Below are 18,054 nucleotides of genomic sequence, written 5' to 3'. Positions count from 1 at the left end.
AAATGGATTGCCGACTTTAAATTGGGAATGGATTAAGAAAGGATTAGCGAAAGATATAAAGGAAAGGACTGGGAAGGGAAGGAAAAGAATATGGGCCTCCGGCTCTCCCACTCACCGAACGAAACACAGCAGAATGCTATTTCACGCCGGTCTTCTGTGGGGGTGTGGTACTTCCCCGGTGCGAGCTGGCCCAATTCGTGCCGAAGCGTGCTCGACTACCACATTCAAAAAGTCCGTATCCCGTAGGAATATCGGGATAAAAAGTTGCCTATATGTTATCCCGGTTATCCAGCTATCTACGTACCATATTTCATTGCAATTGGTTCGGTACTTTTTGCGTTAAAGAGCAACAAACACACACACATACTTACAAACTTTCGCATTTATAATATTAGTAAGAAGTAAGATATCATAATCATGGTTAAATTAAAAATACATACTTAGATGTCAAGAAAAGTAAACTGTATATTTCGAGTGTATGAAATCATATATTTTACTGAACCGTCCGAGAACTCTATTTAACTTAACCTTTTCTACTGAAGGAATTTGAGATTCCTATGAGGATTTAGCCTTTATGCCATAATCCGCCACGCTATTTACGTGCGGGTTATTACACATTATAGCGAATCAATTGTCTATGTACTCACTGGACAAGTAAACGACAGTTAAATCCCAAGATACCGTAACAAGACAGGAATTAGATGCATTATGCGGATCATTTGGCACTGAGGCTTTAATCGCCGGTTTACGGAACAGACAGTTGACCCTGTTTCCTTATAAATATTGGCAAGGAAAAGCTACAAAGCGGCCAAAACTATTAGCTTAGTGTAGACTACAATAGCTTAGCATAAACGAGAAATTAAGTTGATTGGTTATGCCTGTTCGTATCTTCTGTCTTCGCACTCAATCGATTCACAATCGACGCACGAACGACAAATTTTAGCTTAAAAAAACCGTGGCATGTAAAACTGTATGGATCAATTTGATCAATTTGATGGTTTTATGTAAATATACCATACTATGTATTTACATATAAATATTTAATTTCATTGTTAGATGTACGCTGCAAGATATCAATGTCGCATAATAATAATTTTTATGCAAACTAATCCTTAAGCGACTAGAAAAAGAAACACTAACTATATCTAGGCAGCTAATAAATGATAAATTAAACATTGATGGATATCGTACTTTATATTCATAAGCACTCACAAATCGGATTAAAATTATCGACAATGAGTTATTAAAAAAAAATATATAAAAACAAAGCGTAGATACAGAAAATGAATAAATTAATAGGTCGCTACCTACCTCTGAAAATATAGGATACCGTCACAATATTAATTGGGTAGAAGTTTCCGCAGATAACGGACCCCATAAAAATAAAATCGGTATTCAGTGAATGGAAAGTAGCCCCTTAGTAAACACAAAGAAATAGGTATCCTCTTTATTTATTCGCTCCAATAGCTTTTGATCTAAGACCCTTTGAAAAATGCCACTCAAGATTCATAGAATATGCCAAGATATGCCTAAGTAAAAGGGTTTTCAGTTTAAGTTCTGTTAAATATTTGATGGCATTTACATTTCAAACGTTTTGTCAATATTTCTTTAAAAGTAGCTACCAACAATTGAATTAATTTTATATCCTTTAGCGGCGGTTGCTTAAATAGGAAATGATAAGTAGTCTAGTTACTGTAACAGTAGTTTTTATGAGAATAGAAAAACGAAATCTTTCCAAACGAGAGATTCTCAAATCGACTGTATTTTTTATGTTGTGTTAATCTACTGCATGGGTTTTCAATCAATGGACGTAATGCTTTAGAGACGTTATTTTTTTTTATAGAAAAGACATATTATTTATATAAGCTATTCTCATCTACATATGACTACACTAACAATAAATAGGACCGAACATAAATTATATTTTTTAATGTTCGAGCGTTAAGTAATCGATAAGAGTTATATTTAGATTAAATGTATTTATAAATATATGTCACGCGAAAGCTTCATTTCAGTTTTATAAAATTAAAAGAAAAATGAGGCCCGCACATCAATAGATAAGAGCTGGTGTGCTAAAACTTTCCTTTCACACATATGGGCGAGTAGGTAATATAAGAAAACTTTTTCACTTATTATGTACGAGTTGTACAGCGTTGACTTTTACTAATACTTTGGAAGAAGCAGACAAATTTTCACGAAAGTAAAAAGTTACTAAAGTCTCTGTAATATGAAGATAGTGAAATATGCTGGGTTGTTTCGATATTCCGTACAATAAACGCAATTTAGCTTGCAGCGATTACGTAAATTGTAAAATAATTGAATATCACTTTCTGCAACGCGGATAGGTAATTAATTCATTTCGATTTGAATAATGGCTTTAATAAGCGACGAGCAAAATTTACGTTCATAATATAACCTAAAAGTTAAGTTAAGTAATAACGTCAATCCGATCATTGTTATTATTCAAAGTATCATGGGTATTTAGAAATATTTTCAGAATGAAATATATGTTAATTATAGGAATGAATAATATATATGTTAATTATAGGAATTCAAAATTAAATCCGCCTACTTAACGTAGCACTTTTTATTCATAATATGACTATCATAAAATTGAAGCATTATAAATCAACGGTGGGAATAAGTTAAATTTTTCATTCATTTAACTTATTACAATTACAAATTTAGTAACAATGTAATCATAATATATCATTATGTATACCTACGTAATTTGTATAGAAAAAGAAAGCTTCATTTGTTATATTTCGCGCCAGGGGCATTGTGTTAAGACTATCGCCGACAATAACTGTCGCAACTAATAAAATCGATACCTGAACCAGTTTCTTGGGAATAACAAATGAAAACTTCGTGAAAATATTTCCTAGTACGTCGCGAGGACAAATGGAAAAACACGTTTTTATTGCAGTGAAGTACTTGGAGTACGATCCATGTCGTATTGGACATTATAGTGCAGCCGAATGTGGGTGACAGCCGTGCAAGATAAAGAGGCTCCGCTGGAACTGAACGTGCAATTCGAACGACGTGTCGTTGCATTGGGCAACTCACCTGCATTTTTTACCATAAGAACAGTGATCGACAATTTCAATTTTAAAACAAAACTGATGGTAAAACACCCACATAGTAATATGTATTTTGAATCAAAGTTTATCAAAATTTTGCATCATTCATATAGTCAAATAAATTATTTTTGTAGCGGATTGATGGAAAATTTACTACTTATCGGAATCGTAATTTTTTTTTTTAGCCTACATCTAATTACGTAATAGTTTTCAAGATAACTGCAAGATTAATGGCGGCTTCGACTAGCTATATTTAAAAAACGTGCAATGATAAGTTACGTTTATATTATTAATTACAAATTACAAACGATACCTTTTGAAAATGGCATTTTCTAATTGCGAAAACAATCCAAATAAAGCTTACTAATATTATAATGCAGTCAGATTTTTTTATACACCAGAATAGACTTATCTTCTTATCTATAACTAGCGGTCCGCGCCTGCTTCGCGCGTGAAACATATTTAGCCTATAGCCTTCCTCAATATATGGGCTATCTAACACGGAAATAATTTTTCAAGCCGGACCAGCAGTTCCTGAGATTAGCGCGTTCAAACAAATAATCAAACAAACTCTTCAGCTTTATAATACTAGTATAGATGAACACACGAAAAACATTAAGTAATGTCAGTGCTCAATATCAAAATCACAAATATTTAAAAAAAGGTGAAATGTCATCGATTAGTTCAGAGCTTCCGGTGTAAAAACGGCGCCAAGTCAACGAATACTCATACTACCGATCGTATTTAATCAACAATTCAAAGCGAGATCATCCACACCTTAGTTGTATGAATGAATGGCGTGACGCAATTGCTCTTTATAGCGCCTTTCGATTCGAGTAATAGACTGTACATTGATATATACGATAAAATATATTACTTCATATAACATTTAAATAAATAGTGGTTATAAAACTAAATAAAATGCTTTAATAATAGAATCTACTAAATTGTCACACTCGCTCTAATACAGAGTATACATTAGATAATTACTTAAACCTGGCAATCCTCATCAGGATAAGAAAAATGTATTACATTATATTATTGTACCCGATGCTTTATATGTGTACAAAGTTTGAATTAAATCATTAAAGCGGGTAAAAATCAACCCTAAAGGAGTTAATTACATACAAATATACAAGCTTACAAGCAAACCAGTTGAGCTAACATAAGCATGTTAAAAATGTGATTTACATTTCATTCAGTAAAATTAAAACTTAAAAATATATAACACATTATACAAAACATATACCTAAATTTTATAATTATATTTCAGGCGAGATTTAAAGGTTTGGAAACCTTTGGGCGATAATAATGTGGAAGCTGTTTGGCCCGAAATAAGTATGTGACTACCATACTGTGACTACCACAAATTGCCTAATAAGGATTATATTTCTTAATACAATATTAAACTATAAATGAGCACAGGTATATGTTTGGCACATATACAAATATCCAATTAGGTTTTATTTTTATTATGAATGTCATGTTGGCTGTAAATAATACTAATATAAAAAAAAATTGATTGTACTAAGCTAATTTCAGGAACAACTCTTTTAATTAGAAAATCTCACATTCAAGGAAGCCTAACTGCATAACACTGACCTTGGAACCACTAATAAATACAGAGGAAACTGAAAAATGGGAAACAACCTTTGAGAGCCGATTAACTTATTTAGATACTGACCCCGCAAATGTTGTTCTATGTACAAACTATATAAAACAATTTAAAAAGATTGGGCTATGCCTTGTTTTATTCTCAAGCTTATTGTTGTGTCTTGCTATAACTTTACACAAAGCTTATGAACCCAGGTCTCAATTCAATAACATTTATTCAACTTTTTTAGCCACTGAGTTATAATTCACAAACTTTAAATCATGTTAAAACTTAAATACATTATCAGTTTCATCATATAATAATAGTTATAATAAACAATAGTTATGATTATAAATAATATTTAAAATATGAGTTAGTACACATGAATACAACAATTCAATCTGAAATCTAAAATGATATATTTATATAAATTATATATATATAATTTATATAGTCAAGCAAATATTGTCTGCATGAATTTTTTATTGTATTAATGGTAAGTTTTGAATATTTAAGGATTTTGATTTTAATTTTGAAATCTATTATATTTTGTTAAAATTCACTTTTTAACAATAAACAATAAACATTTACAACATTTTATTATAACATTTAATTTATGAAATGGAAAATACTGTAAAATGGTATAAATAATATACCCATCTACAATTTATCATTATAATATGTATAAATAAAAGCAACTTGAAGATGTTTTATAAAATATAGTTGATGGATAGCATTTATACAGTTGATATAACTTAACAAATCTTTTTTGTTAAAATTATTAGAATTGATTATGAAAGGTATATAATATATTCAGGCAAACAAGTACTTACACCAAAAGCTTAGTAAACATTGTTGTTATTAAAATTATAAAAATATAATGGAAAATAATAAATAGCACACAACAGGTACGGTCAAATAAAATGGGTTAATTCTAGTGGTAACTTATGAATATCAGAATGGTGGTGGTACCTTTATTATGGAATCCAAAGTGACGACGGGGTTCTCCGAAAAGCTTAGAAGAACGCGAGATCAGACAAAAAGCACTTATACATGTAAGACTACAAATTTATGTTTATATTTATTTAATGTTATTGTGTTAGAAAAAATCGTGATACACAATAATTTTGATAAATAAATAAAAAGTACTACAAACACTAGCACTAAAACTTGTTTTCGTCATTGGTATTTCACGATTAACCTTAAGCGCTGACAGTTGTCAGTTGACATGGACCATGGTTCGTTGTGACATTGACTTATAGATAGATATTTTAGATACTTTATTGCACACAAAATTTTACAGAAAAACGAAGATAAAATACAAACAAAAGAGAGAATATGAACAAATGGCGGTCTTATCGCTAGGTAGCGATCTCTTCCAGACTACCATATAAAATAAAAAGAGAAACGTTTTAGAAGAGTAAAGTGAGCAAAAATTAAGGTTTTTGGAAAAGATCTCTTAAATATAGTTATTAATTGCAGAAAAATAAATAAACTTATGATGATGTCATATTATACATATATACAAAAAAGGATTATCAATTTTTTTTTCTTTTTTATGTCACAGTCGGCAATGGAGTTGGTGGGACGCCTGATGGTAATTGCTACCACCGCCCATGAACATTTGGAGAGGCATAAGGTCCATTGCAGACCTTACGCCTCTACAAATGGATTGCCGACTTTTTTGGGAAGGGTTTAAGAAAGTATTGGCGATAGGAATAAAGGAAAGGACTGGGAAGGGTAAGGAAAAGTATATGGGCCTCCGGCTCCCCCACTCACCGAACGAAACACAGCAGAATGCTATTTCACACCGGACTTCTGTGGGGGTGTGGTACTTCCCCGGTGCGAGCTGGCCCAATTCGTGCCGAAGCGTGATCGACTACCACATACAAAATAAATATACAACTTTAAAATATATAAAGTTATTAAACAAGTTAGAAGATAAGAAAACAGAGGAATAACGACAATAGAAATAAGAAGGAGGAAGAAGCTAAGAAAGTGAAAAATAGAGAGACTTAAGGAAGAGTTTGAAACTTTTTAAAGATTGAGCTTGTCGAACTTCCAAGGGTAGTTTATTCCTAAAGTTAGTTGACGTGGTCAAACTTATGCAAGCCGAAGAAAAAAAGCCGAAACAAAGAAGAAAAAAACATTATTTTGTTTATTATAATTAGTGTTTGTATGTTTCCAAGTGTTTGTAGGTACTAAATTTCGCAAATTTTTAAATTCACTAGTCTAAAACAAAAACAAAATATAATTCAGTGTTTTTTTCATGGCGAAGAAATTTATAACGGATGGTTTAGTTTTAAATGTATATATATGGTGCCTAGATCCTACTTACTTTATGAATGCAAAAGTTTGTATGTATACTTACAAAAATATGTACAGAGATAGATTATGGTCTGGATTAGCATATAGGCTACTTTTTACGATACTATGCAATATGCGAGTGATGCCGCTTATTACAGGTACTAATCTGTATTTTAGTTGTTCGATCATTCCTCCAATCAACAGGATAAATGGCAATGCTTACTTTAACTTAGACAGGACTTTGAATTAGTTATTGTATACTTTATATAAATACTTTTATTGTTATCACTCTTGTACCATAATTAATAGTAATGAATTGAACTGAATTATTTAATACTTGAAAAGTTTTTATTTATTTATGAAAGAGGAGGCAACAGCAGATAGCTAATGGTAAGTGATCAGCATCGCCCATATTATGTATTCAATGCCAGAGACATCAGGAGTATGTTAATTATAACACTTTAGCGTTATAATTTTAATAATTAATGTCAAAATATGTAATAAAATCTAGCCAAGGCACAGGTGGTAGGTGTACGTTTGATGAATAAAGATACTAAAGCTAACTAGTTACTACTCGTAGTCTTCCCGTAGTAAGACATGAGTACTATATTATATACTCTTTGGTAGCTATCATAGATAAATTACCTAATTCTGTATGTCAAATGTCAATTGTCAATTGGTGGTAAGTGGTTACCATCGGTAGTGATAGTGAGGTTAAGTTTTTATTTTGTTTATATGTGATTTATTACTAAAAATGCATTTTTCTCTCTTGAGAGCCCTGGGTCAGAGGACAGTGGTCGTATGCTTAAATTCAAAACATGTTGTAAACATGCCAGCTTTGACGACATGTATAAATAAGTTTCATACAACTGGAATGAACAGCGATTTAATGGAATTTTTCGATATTAAAAAGAATTGGAACGAAACAGACATAAAAGTGGGAAGAGCCTGGAGACTAGACGAATTAAGAATAAAGTCAAATACCGATCTGCATAAGCTTTGGTATATACTGTTGAAGGAACGCAATATGCTTTATACTATGGAACATGAATGCGATAGCAAAGTGCGTTTATTCCCGAATCCTGAAAGAATCGATAAGGTTCAAGAATCTATGGATAATATAGAGACTGTTGTGAGAGAAAGAAATGTTGCTTATTATCAATTGGAAACTGGAGAAACAGGTGAGCGTCCTGTTGATAATGTAATCAATGTCTTTGGCTTACCAGAGAAATATAAGCGACAGGAATATTACTTACCAAAGTTCATGAATTCAAGATGGGTAAGACCTTATTTAGAACATGGATATGTTGGTAGTATGGCGGTCAAGAAATTTTTGAGACTGTACAAAGAAAAAAAATTTAATGAGGAAAGAAAAGCTCGCAATCGAGATTTCAATCATGTCCAACAATTACTGAAGCGCTTCCCAGATATGGATTTGGAAAAATTAAAAGCAGAATATCCTAAGGTTGATTTAGAAAAAGCTAAAAGGTCCAAAAAAGCAAGAGGTCACTGCATCCCTAAATATTAAGCTCAACCTTAATAATTAGAAATTTTAGTAATTAAGCTCTTAAACAGTGCAAAAGAAAATGCTTCTAAAACTTACAATAAATTACTTATATGTAGATGTTTAAATTGAAATAAAACAATGCAATACAAGTAATTTTTAATTAAAAATACAATAAATGCTATAAAATTACCAAATAATAAAACATCTATGAGGTTACAACGGTTGTCAAAACATATACAAAACATAATTTTATAAATTACCAACAATTTAAATTATAACCCTAATAAGGGTAATGCTTCAAAAAGTATATGTATTATATCAGGTATTTCACCTTTCTTCCTTTGCAATAATAGTATAAGGTCTTTTAACATTTGATATATTGATCTGTATTTCTTAATTAAATCCTCAGTAACTGAATATGAAATAACTTCAATGTTATTTCTTTTATCGCTATCTGGTATTTCTTGATCTAACTGTTCATTTAATTTATCTAATGTTTCTTGAACTTCTTGCACACTAAAAGCGTCCAAATAAGCATGAAATGTTATAAAAATTAACAAAACAACATATTTTTGATCAATAATCTCTTTACTCATATCTTCTAGAGGTATAAATTTTGGATAGAGAACCTTAGAATCACTTTTTTTATCAACAACTAAATATGCTGTTTTTGTCAATGTTTTTGAAAGATATGTTAGCAATTTATTAGGTTTTATATGGGGAACTTTTAATGTTTTTGGTATTTGAGGCTTTTCATTTGATTCTGGAAAATGTTTCCATTCTGATCTCTCAATGAATTTTATAAGTACTTTTATAATTTCTTCTTCATCTGTTGATAAAATTGTATTTAAATATTGTTTGCTCACTAAATATCTCATAAATGTTGGTTTGATTCTTTCTAATATTCTTAAGATAGTTGATGGAGGCATTTCTGAAAATAAAAATAATTGAAAGGAAATGTTTCATAGATGTATCTATATAATTCCAATTGAAAAAATCTAATCATACCTGAAATTATTTTGAATAACTCATTTGCAAAATTATTACAATACTTCCCAGTATTTGGGTAGTTACTATTTGAATTATTTTCACATATATAAAAAGTCTGTATCATAGTGTTTAACCATATCTGAAAAGAAACAATTATACATTTGAAACTTCACAAATTATGATCTAAAACCTTTTTTGAGAACTTGGTATAGAGCTGTATGAGTTTATTGATAACTAGTTCTTGCTTGCAGCTTTGTGGGTAGCGACTTTATACTATTTAGTGATAAACAGACAGAAATATGTTGCAGAGGAGTTTGTTCACCACATGTAGTAATAAAGATTATGTGCTATGAGGCCTTTTGTAAAATTCATTATTTATCAATTGCTGGTCCATGTTACTTTATCTGCTTTTTAAGAAGAATATTATTTTATATTTGTCATTAGTATATTGGTCAGAGCAGCTATGTAGTAAAATTATCTGATAAATGGACTGTTTCTATGTAACATAAATTAAATAATTTCGCATTTAATATTGGTAGTCTCAGAGATTAAACCAATCCTTGTTTAAAAAGATAATATTATCAAAGTTTCATTCAGTTGATTTTATACAAGTAGAGCTAAGTAAAGTAAGTAAAATAGAGATTTTAAAATATTTTTCACAACTTACTGTCATAGTTTTAATGTGATGCTCTGGATATTGTAGATGAATAAAATATACAAAAATCCTTAATATTTGTCTACAATTTATATTCACTGCACCAGTATATAAAATATTTGATGACCATAAAATGTGTGCCATAAGAGGTCTATGAGATCTCATTATGTGATTTCCTAGATTGTTAGTATATCTGGAATGTAATGATAGTTTATTAAATTTTTTTAGTTCCATTTTAAGGTAAATAAGTTATGAATAACAATTCTTCCATACCTGGAGTGCCATATAACCACATCAAATTGTAATAATTCTATTACAGTTTCTAGTACTGACATTAGTCGTTCTATTCTATCAGATCTGTTCAACAATTCAAATATTTCAAATTTCTCCTTTTGCCAGTGCAATCCTTGTACACTTTGTTTCATATTATCTGGTGTGTTTTCAAACTTATCAACCAAAGCCTCATCTTTGCTCTCATAAGATAATTCATGTTCCAATCTATTGAAACAGTACTTAATTATACCTTTATCGCAGTTAAATTCAGATCTATTTGTAAATGTATTTTCTTTCAGATCCATAGGAGATGTTAGGAATTTTAAATAACATTTTCTTATGCTTTTAACCATGCAGGGTGGGTGCATATTGAAGTTCAATGATAGTACTTGTTGACATTGATCTAAGAGATTTGACATTGTGAATTTAGATGAGGTGTCCTCATGGGCATTCTGAAACATAAGAAACATTAAGAAAGTATATTAAGAATTAAGTCTCCCTTCTTCTAATAACTACTACATCCTATAACATGGTTCCTGTTGGTTAGCTTAGATTAAAATTTTGTCTTAACCTATAGCATTTTACTAGTCAAGTTCTTTTATATGATATCAATATTGAGGAAGTTGTGAATTAATAAAAAAATTCCTGTAAAATGTTTATAAATTTTTATAGCTACCACCTGCGATTCAGCCGCTTCAACCCAAAAAGGTAACAGCAAGAAACTCAATATCTTTTAAAGAATCTTTATCTACAAAGTACATGTTTACATAAAAATAAATAAATAAACATAATATAGAAATTCAACAATTAAAATTCATTAGCTGCCTAATAACTGTTCTGTTGTTGATTTACAACTTATACTTTACAACATACACTTCTAATTCACCTTTCAACAAATCGGTTTATTCATTTGAGAGAAATCATACCACAGATAGACACAAATCTCTCAAACATTTAACACCCTATTGATTTTGTGTAGCCATTGCTCATTATTAAATATTCCTCGGAAGTTACCACAAATTCATAATGAAAATTTTATGTAGTAAACACACTAAGGCTAATGATGACAATTACATTTTAAGTAATTATAATTCCCAGTAAGTAAACAATGTATTTATTATATTTACCATCATTATTTCAACAACATCCTTCAATATAGTATGTGATAAGTACTGTGTAGGGCTGATAGAGAGAGAACAAATTTCAAGAGCCTCACACCATGAATTTGATTTCATTTCAATCTTAAATGATTCTTCAATTCTTGTTGGTATGGGCACAATATTCATCTGAAAAATAAAAAAGACATACCTACTACATGAATAGTTTGGAAATTTCAAAGTTTTCTTTCCTAATATAAATAACACAACTAATTTTCGCTATAATCAAATAACTTACAGTGGTGTTTTGATGTGTACACAAAGAAGAATTCGAACATTTAGGAAAATGAAGTAAGCTGAATCTTTTCGAATAGTTCATGTATTCTTTAAGAGATACTTGTTCACATGCTGTTACAAAGTTTTTTCGCTTCTTACTTTTCTTCTCTTCCTCCTCTGTTGTGGAATCACTTTTTCTACGTTTATTAGACTCAGTAGATTCAAGTTCGCGTTTTATTTTTGCTCTTGCCGCAGGTCCTAATTTAGTTTTCTTTTTACGTGGGCTCATTATTTGGTTGTTAAACTTAAATTAACTTATTTGTTATGCAAGGGATAACATATAATAGTAAAATTAGTATTTATTTCCGAGTAAATTTGTTCATACAACTAACAACTGATAACATATATAGCCCATAGATTATACACTTATGTACATAGATTGTATCGTCTATGACTGATAACTGTAGTCCACAGATTAATTAATAACTTGTTACTACTATAAGTGTATAATCTATGTTACTACCTATAGTCTATAACTAGAGTCTACCACAGTGTTGCTACCTTGTTTTTTAAAAAGGGCAACTCGACACTTGTACAAGGTGGGCTACCTTTTTTTATAAGGGCTAAAAATTTATAAAAGCGTGTAACCGCGAATAATGTCTAGGTTCGACCATCTCCTTAGTACAGTGGTTTACGCGTAAGCGTAGAACGAAGAGGTCCTGGGATCGATTCCCGGTGGGAACGTACAAATAGAAAAATGTCTCGGTCTGTATCATCTACCCCGTACTGGGGAGTAGGGGTCAAGGGACTTCAATTAAGTACGACCTGAACGCTATAAAGTGTAAGTTTTTCTGTTTCAATTATGATGCTGTAATATTCCGAGTCCGAACATTTTTAGGACTTCACTAGCCAATTAGCTCAGATTGTTAACATACCCTCCCTTGGTATGGCGTAAAAGCAAAAAATTGTAAAATCGGCCCCAACTCGAGATAATTGCTTAAAATACGAAATATGGGTTAGAGGGTAGATGACCCTTTTGGGACTAAGTTTAAAATCAGGTTGAATCACCAAAAGATAGATTAGATTTCGTACCGAAAAGGACAAAGGCAGCAAATTACCACAGGTGAGGCCAGTGTTGTCACCTTATTTTTCTAAAAACGGCTTCTCAGCACTCGGCGCTCTGAAAAGGGTTAGAAAGGGCAATATCATATATCATATATGTATATAATACTAGCTGCACCCGGCAAACGCTGTTCTGCCTTACTCTTATCATTTAGGGGTATGAAAAATAGATGTTGGCCGATTCTTATAGATAATCACAAAAAATTTCATTAAAATCGGTCAAGCCGTTTAGGAGGAGTATGGCAACGAAAACTGTGACACGAGATTTTTATATATTAGACGAGAATTTTATACATTAGATAAAATTATAAAAATTTGGTAGTTGATGCGAGAACCACTGAAACGCTAATTCTGTAATATAATCGCTGCAAGTACAAGCATTTTGACGGGATGATGACTTGCCAATCACAACGCTCGGTTCGTAAATAACCAACTTTTGGCATGATGTAAAAGCAATAAAATTGAAAAATCAGCACCATTTCGTGAAAATTGTTAAAAGTATAAAACAAAGCCGATTTTTGCCGTCTTTGTGTGTATCTGTATGCTTAGATCTTTAAAATAACGCAACAGATTTTGAGGGAGTTTTTAAATAGACATAGGAAGGGACAGGAGAAATGTTATATGTATAATAACATCTATTAAACTCCGAAATGAAAGCGGGCGGAGCCTCGAGCAAAAGCTAGTTATTAATATTATATTTTGTATTTATTATTAATCGTTACGTTTCACAGAAAGGTAAAGGACACAGGATCGTCATGATCCTATTTTTTTTCTATAAAAATTTATAATATGTGTCTTGGAGAAAGTCATGCGACGTATGATTATTAGATGGTTTTTAATTCAGTGCATTCTTTACATAACTGGGCCTACACAAATGTATAAAATAACATTAAAACTTATACGAACCAGGAAAAGAATAGGCCACCCTCCATTTGCAATATCCTATACCTATAGGCTGTGTACTTACCGTTAGTGATAAATTTTTCGTTGTACTCAATGGTGAAATAAAAAAAAGCAAATAATTGGCCTGGCCAAGATTTTTAATAAACTTAATTTCCTATCGAATAATAATTATCCATTAATTAAGGAAATCGGTGAAGGTCGATGTTATATTGGATCTTAGACTATACCTGTAAACATTTATTTATTTATTTATAATACTTTATTGTACAAAACAGAAAGAATAGTTTATACAAAATATAATATGGCACAATGACATTCTGTACAAAAGGCGGCCTTATTGCTAGACAGCAATCTCTGCCAGGCAACCTGGTAGGAAAGGAAATGCAAGAGGTTTTAGGGTTAGTGCAAGAAACTAAAAAATATGTCAGAATATGAGAAAAAAAATAAATAAAATACACATGTTTTACATAAATACTATATAAAAATTTTTAATTTTAACATTATTAATATTTATAATCTGATATTCTCAAAAATGCATGTAATGAATGCTTTTTCCTAAAAAAATAGTAATTTAAACAACAAATGGCTTTAATTCAAATAAATTTTACATTGATATATCATAATTCAATTATTAATCACTTTTTATATATTAAACAATATTCTATTTATATTCCATCTAATATGTTATTGTTCTTTCAGATCTATCTGCAGTTTTTGAAAGGTTAATACGGTATCCTTAAAAAGTATTTTAATAACACGGTGATTAAATCTATAGTACCTACCTTCTAAAGATGGTTTAAGTTTAATCATGATATTATCATACATAACTTTAAAAATAATTTAGTAATCATTATGGTGGATTTGCAAATTGCGAATTTCGTTTTTTTGTTGTTAAAGAGGTTAAAAACTACGGCAGGCCTACATTTTCGTAAACTGCGTAGTGCAATATTAAATAGCCTACGAACAAATAAATATTAAAAATATTGATTCATAGTTTCTGCAACCAGCTCAAATACGATCACGATTGCCTATACTTTCTTAAATAACGAATGCTATAAAACCGCATTGACTTTAGTTTTGGCTACAGTATCGCAAGCAACTCTGTACCAGATATTTATATTAACTGTACAAAACAACTTCAAAACAAAATGGCTTTATTTTTTAAGGTAGGCGTTTTTTTTCGTTTTTTGATACTTTTATTTCACGTACCTATTCTAATTATTTTTGACATCTACGTAAATTAAGGAGAAATGTTTAAACTATCATTTTCATTACATAAATAGAATATTTACTTAAACTAAATGTATATTATAGCGACCCAATTCCCAGTATATTTCGCAATTTGATAAACCAAATAAATAATTTAAATTTTAATAACAACGTTATTATATTACTTCATCTTCTTCAATTATATCGTCAGTGAAAAAAGGTACAAAGTGCTATTCAACTTTTCAGTGTCACTGTTTCACTTGAGTAATAGATCAGCACCTGACCGTGAAGGTCGCCCCACTTCTTGCCATTACGGTTCTACGTTGACAATTACGATACAATTGATGAAAGTGAAGCAAATTCATATAATTTTTACAGAAAGAACACAAACAACAAAACACTTAAGTATTAGGAGTAAAGGTTCTGGTTCAGGCCTTAAAACTTAATGTGTAACTGTGCATCCAGAAGTTAATAATTTCGAAGTGTATTTATTATTTTGATGCTATTAGAAAAATGTAAGAATAGGGATACTAAATATATCTTGAAAATTAAAGACTTTTTAACGGATTTTAAACGCGATTTATTCATTGTATTATAAATAAATAAATTTGCTTCAACAAGCATAGATCTTGCAAACGAATCAGCGTCTAGCACGATAAAAAAAACTAAATCAAAACTTTTTTCAGACATCAATTTTATTCGCAATTTGTTCGAGCGCGCTATCAAATCACCCTTCTTCCGGATACTCATATAACCGCTTCAGTGGTCCAGTTAGCGGCAAAATTATTGAAGTGCAAGTTCCGGCAGCGCATGGGTTGCCAGCTCAACAACATGCGGACTATGGATATGATCACCAGACGGGCAAGATCAACCCAGAAACAGCTAAATATGATCGACTGAAGACCGTGGACTATGTGGTAGGAATATGTTTACTCCTATTTCATGGCGGATGTAATGTGATATTGCGAAAAAAGTCGTATAATTTTGATGCAGATAATTAATTCAAGTGTATAGTACCTAGTGTAGTGAAGTGTATATACCCCTTTTTATTTTAAAAATGTGTATCGCTAATAAATAAAGATTGCTTTTTAGGCTAGACCAGACTATCATTACGCGTATGGAGTGGAAGACCCACATACGGGCAACCAACAGAACCATAAAGAATTCAGAGACGGTGACGTGGTGCACGGCGAATACTCTCTTGTTGAGCCTGACGGTTCCTTGAGATTAGTGAAATATACTGCTGATCCTAAAAACGGCTTTCAAGTGAGTGTTATAAATAATACTTCTATATAACTGGTGGTCATGCTTTTTTAACTAAATTGATATTGATAGCCAAGCTTAACTTATTAAAAAGGAAAACATGATTATTACATTAGATTTATAGCAGAACAGGAATTATAATTATGAAAACACGAAACCCGAAACATATTCAATGCACCAGTATATAACCAGGCCTATCACAATTCTAATGATTACATCGACCTAATGCCAAAATCCCTCCCAACGGCTTGGACTAAAAGGCGTGCGTAAGGAATGAGACCCAGAGACAAACATTCTTGAATGAAACAGTCGCATTTAAATTTTATCTTTCAGGCAACAGTCCACAAGCAACAAGCGGCGCATCCGGTGCCGCAACCCGCCCAATATCAAAAAAGAGAAGATGACAACAATGACTATTAATTAGTTCACAAATTATAGTACCTCGGGATTTATCGTTAGTGGATAGTTATATTTATTTAATTGTTAAATAAAAATTATGAAATAAAAAGTATGTTTTATTAATAATAAATAGTTATAAAATAAAGTTATAAACATAAAAGTAGGTTATAATTTACTTGAAAATTTTCTGCAACATTTCAACGGAAAAAGGAAAAACTATTGTATGTGTTGTTTCGCCAGCAATCATTTGCAAAGATTGTAAATAACGGAGCTGTAAACAAGAATATCTCAGTTATCGTTGAAATATAACGGGATATTGTAACCGTCTTATAAGATTTATTGGTTATAAATGATAACCAACGGAAACGAATTATTAACTGCAATGCTAAAATAATGAAATCAAAATTAAAATTAAATATATATTTCAGTGGCTCTAAGATTCAGATTTCCCATGTAATGAATTGATTATATTTTGTATATTAATCGTATCCGTACCTGTATACACATAGGATTGTCCATCAATAAAGCTGTGGCTAATTGAAGGCTTTTCGTTGACTCTATTTCAGCTTTCGCTACGATAATTTTTGCATTTGCCAATCTAGTCGATTCTGCTTCAGCGGCCATTGCCTTTTGCAATTGCAATGGTAATCTTATATCTTTTCTAGAAACAAAAATATGTCCGTATAAACCCCACGATGATGATTTTATTGTTTCGTATTTGTAACTGATAATAAATAATAATTCTTTTCACTGAAGATTCTAAAATGGCACCAAATTATAATTGTTTGTAAACCCACGGAGTTATCGAGTAACGAAACCCAAAAGAAACACAGTCAAATTGAGAACCTCCTTCGATTTAAAACAACTTACATCTCGACTTTTACAACTTTTACTCCCCAATCTTTAGTCGTATTCTTCATAAGTTCAAACACTTGGCGACTAACAGCCGGCCTATTAACTAAGAGTTCACTGAGGTAAGTAGTTCCTAAGGCATTGCGAAGCGTGGTTGAGGCCAAAAACTGGGTAGCAATTCTAAAAAGAATTAAATGATTTTAATACAGACCAATAATATAAGTAAATAAAGATAAAAATTATAAAATTACTTATAATTTGCGACATTAATAACCGCCCAAACAGGTTCAATAACTTTATAGAACACTACTGCATCCACCGAAACGGTCAGAGAATCCTTCGTCAAAGCCTGTAAAATAGTATAAAATATTGTTTGCTGTAGCTGAGTTTTATTGTCATTTCTACATATTCTAACTTGGTAGTTTCTGATTATAACGTTAGCGTGGTACTTGGAATATGCAGCCTATAGAACTATTAGTGACTCTTATTATTTCAGTAAAAGAAATGGGTCAATTCATCGGTTCTTT

At 31.1% G+C, this 18,054-nt stretch overlaps 4 protein-coding genes across 5 annotated transcripts in view; 2 read left to right on the top strand and 2 right to left on the bottom strand.

Moving 5' to 3' along the window:
* The window catches only part of LOC119831033 (bifunctional heparan sulfate N-deacetylase/N-sulfotransferase), a 103,967-nt gene extending 98,086 nt beyond the window's left edge, over positions 1-5,881 (bottom strand). Inside the window, exon 1 of the mRNA XM_038354254.1 lies at positions 5,647-5,881. The gene's annotated coding sequence lies outside the window, so the exon portion shown is untranslated. The remainder of the gene's footprint in view (positions 1-5,646) is intronic.
* A 1,749-nt stretch (positions 5,882-7,630) lies between these two features.
* LOC119831386 (39S ribosomal protein L47, mitochondrial) lies at positions 7,631-8,637 on the top strand. The gene has a single exon (XM_038354704.1). It carries the CDS (start codon positions 7,736-7,738, stop codon positions 8,507-8,509), a length of 774 nt encoding a protein of 257 aa, XP_038210632.1. The 5' UTR covers positions 7,631-7,735; the 3' UTR covers positions 8,510-8,637.
* A 105-nt stretch (positions 8,638-8,742) lies between these two features.
* On the bottom strand, positions 8,743-12,250 carry LOC119831385. 2 transcript variants are annotated; one of them, XM_038354702.1, is made up of 6 exons: positions 11,802-12,250; positions 11,534-11,692; positions 10,407-10,858; positions 10,146-10,326; positions 9,497-9,617; positions 8,743-9,419 (listed from the first exon to the last, which is right to left on the bottom strand). In XM_038354702.1, exons 1-6 carry the CDS (start codon positions 12,066-12,068, stop codon positions 8,761-8,763), a joined length of 1,839 nt encoding a protein of 612 aa, XP_038210630.1. In that variant the 5' UTR covers positions 12,069-12,250; the 3' UTR covers positions 8,743-8,760. The 2 variants fall into 2 exon arrangements, with proteins under 2 accessions (XP_038210630.1, XP_038210631.1); XM_038354703.1 differs by having other exon boundaries at positions 11,939-12,055.
* A 2,641-nt stretch (positions 12,251-14,891) lies between these two features.
* On the top strand, positions 14,892-16,778 carry LOC119831394 (cuticle protein 8-like). Its single transcript, XM_038354717.1, has 4 exons — positions 14,892-14,970; positions 15,700-15,930; positions 16,106-16,279; positions 16,610-16,778. Exons 1-4 carry the CDS (start codon positions 14,953-14,955, stop codon positions 16,694-16,696), a joined length of 510 nt encoding a protein of 169 aa, XP_038210645.1. The 5' UTR covers positions 14,892-14,952; the 3' UTR covers positions 16,697-16,778.
* The last annotated feature ends 1,276 nt before the right edge of the window (positions 16,779-18,054 follow it).

This window comes from Zerene cesonia, chromosome 13, assembly GCF_012273895.1.
Source record: "Zerene cesonia ecotype Mississippi chromosome 13, Zerene_cesonia_1.1, whole genome shotgun sequence".
Taxonomy (NCBI): domain Eukaryota; kingdom Metazoa; phylum Arthropoda; class Insecta; order Lepidoptera; family Pieridae; genus Zerene; species Zerene cesonia.
This window is presented reverse-complemented; position numbering and strand designations above follow the sequence as displayed.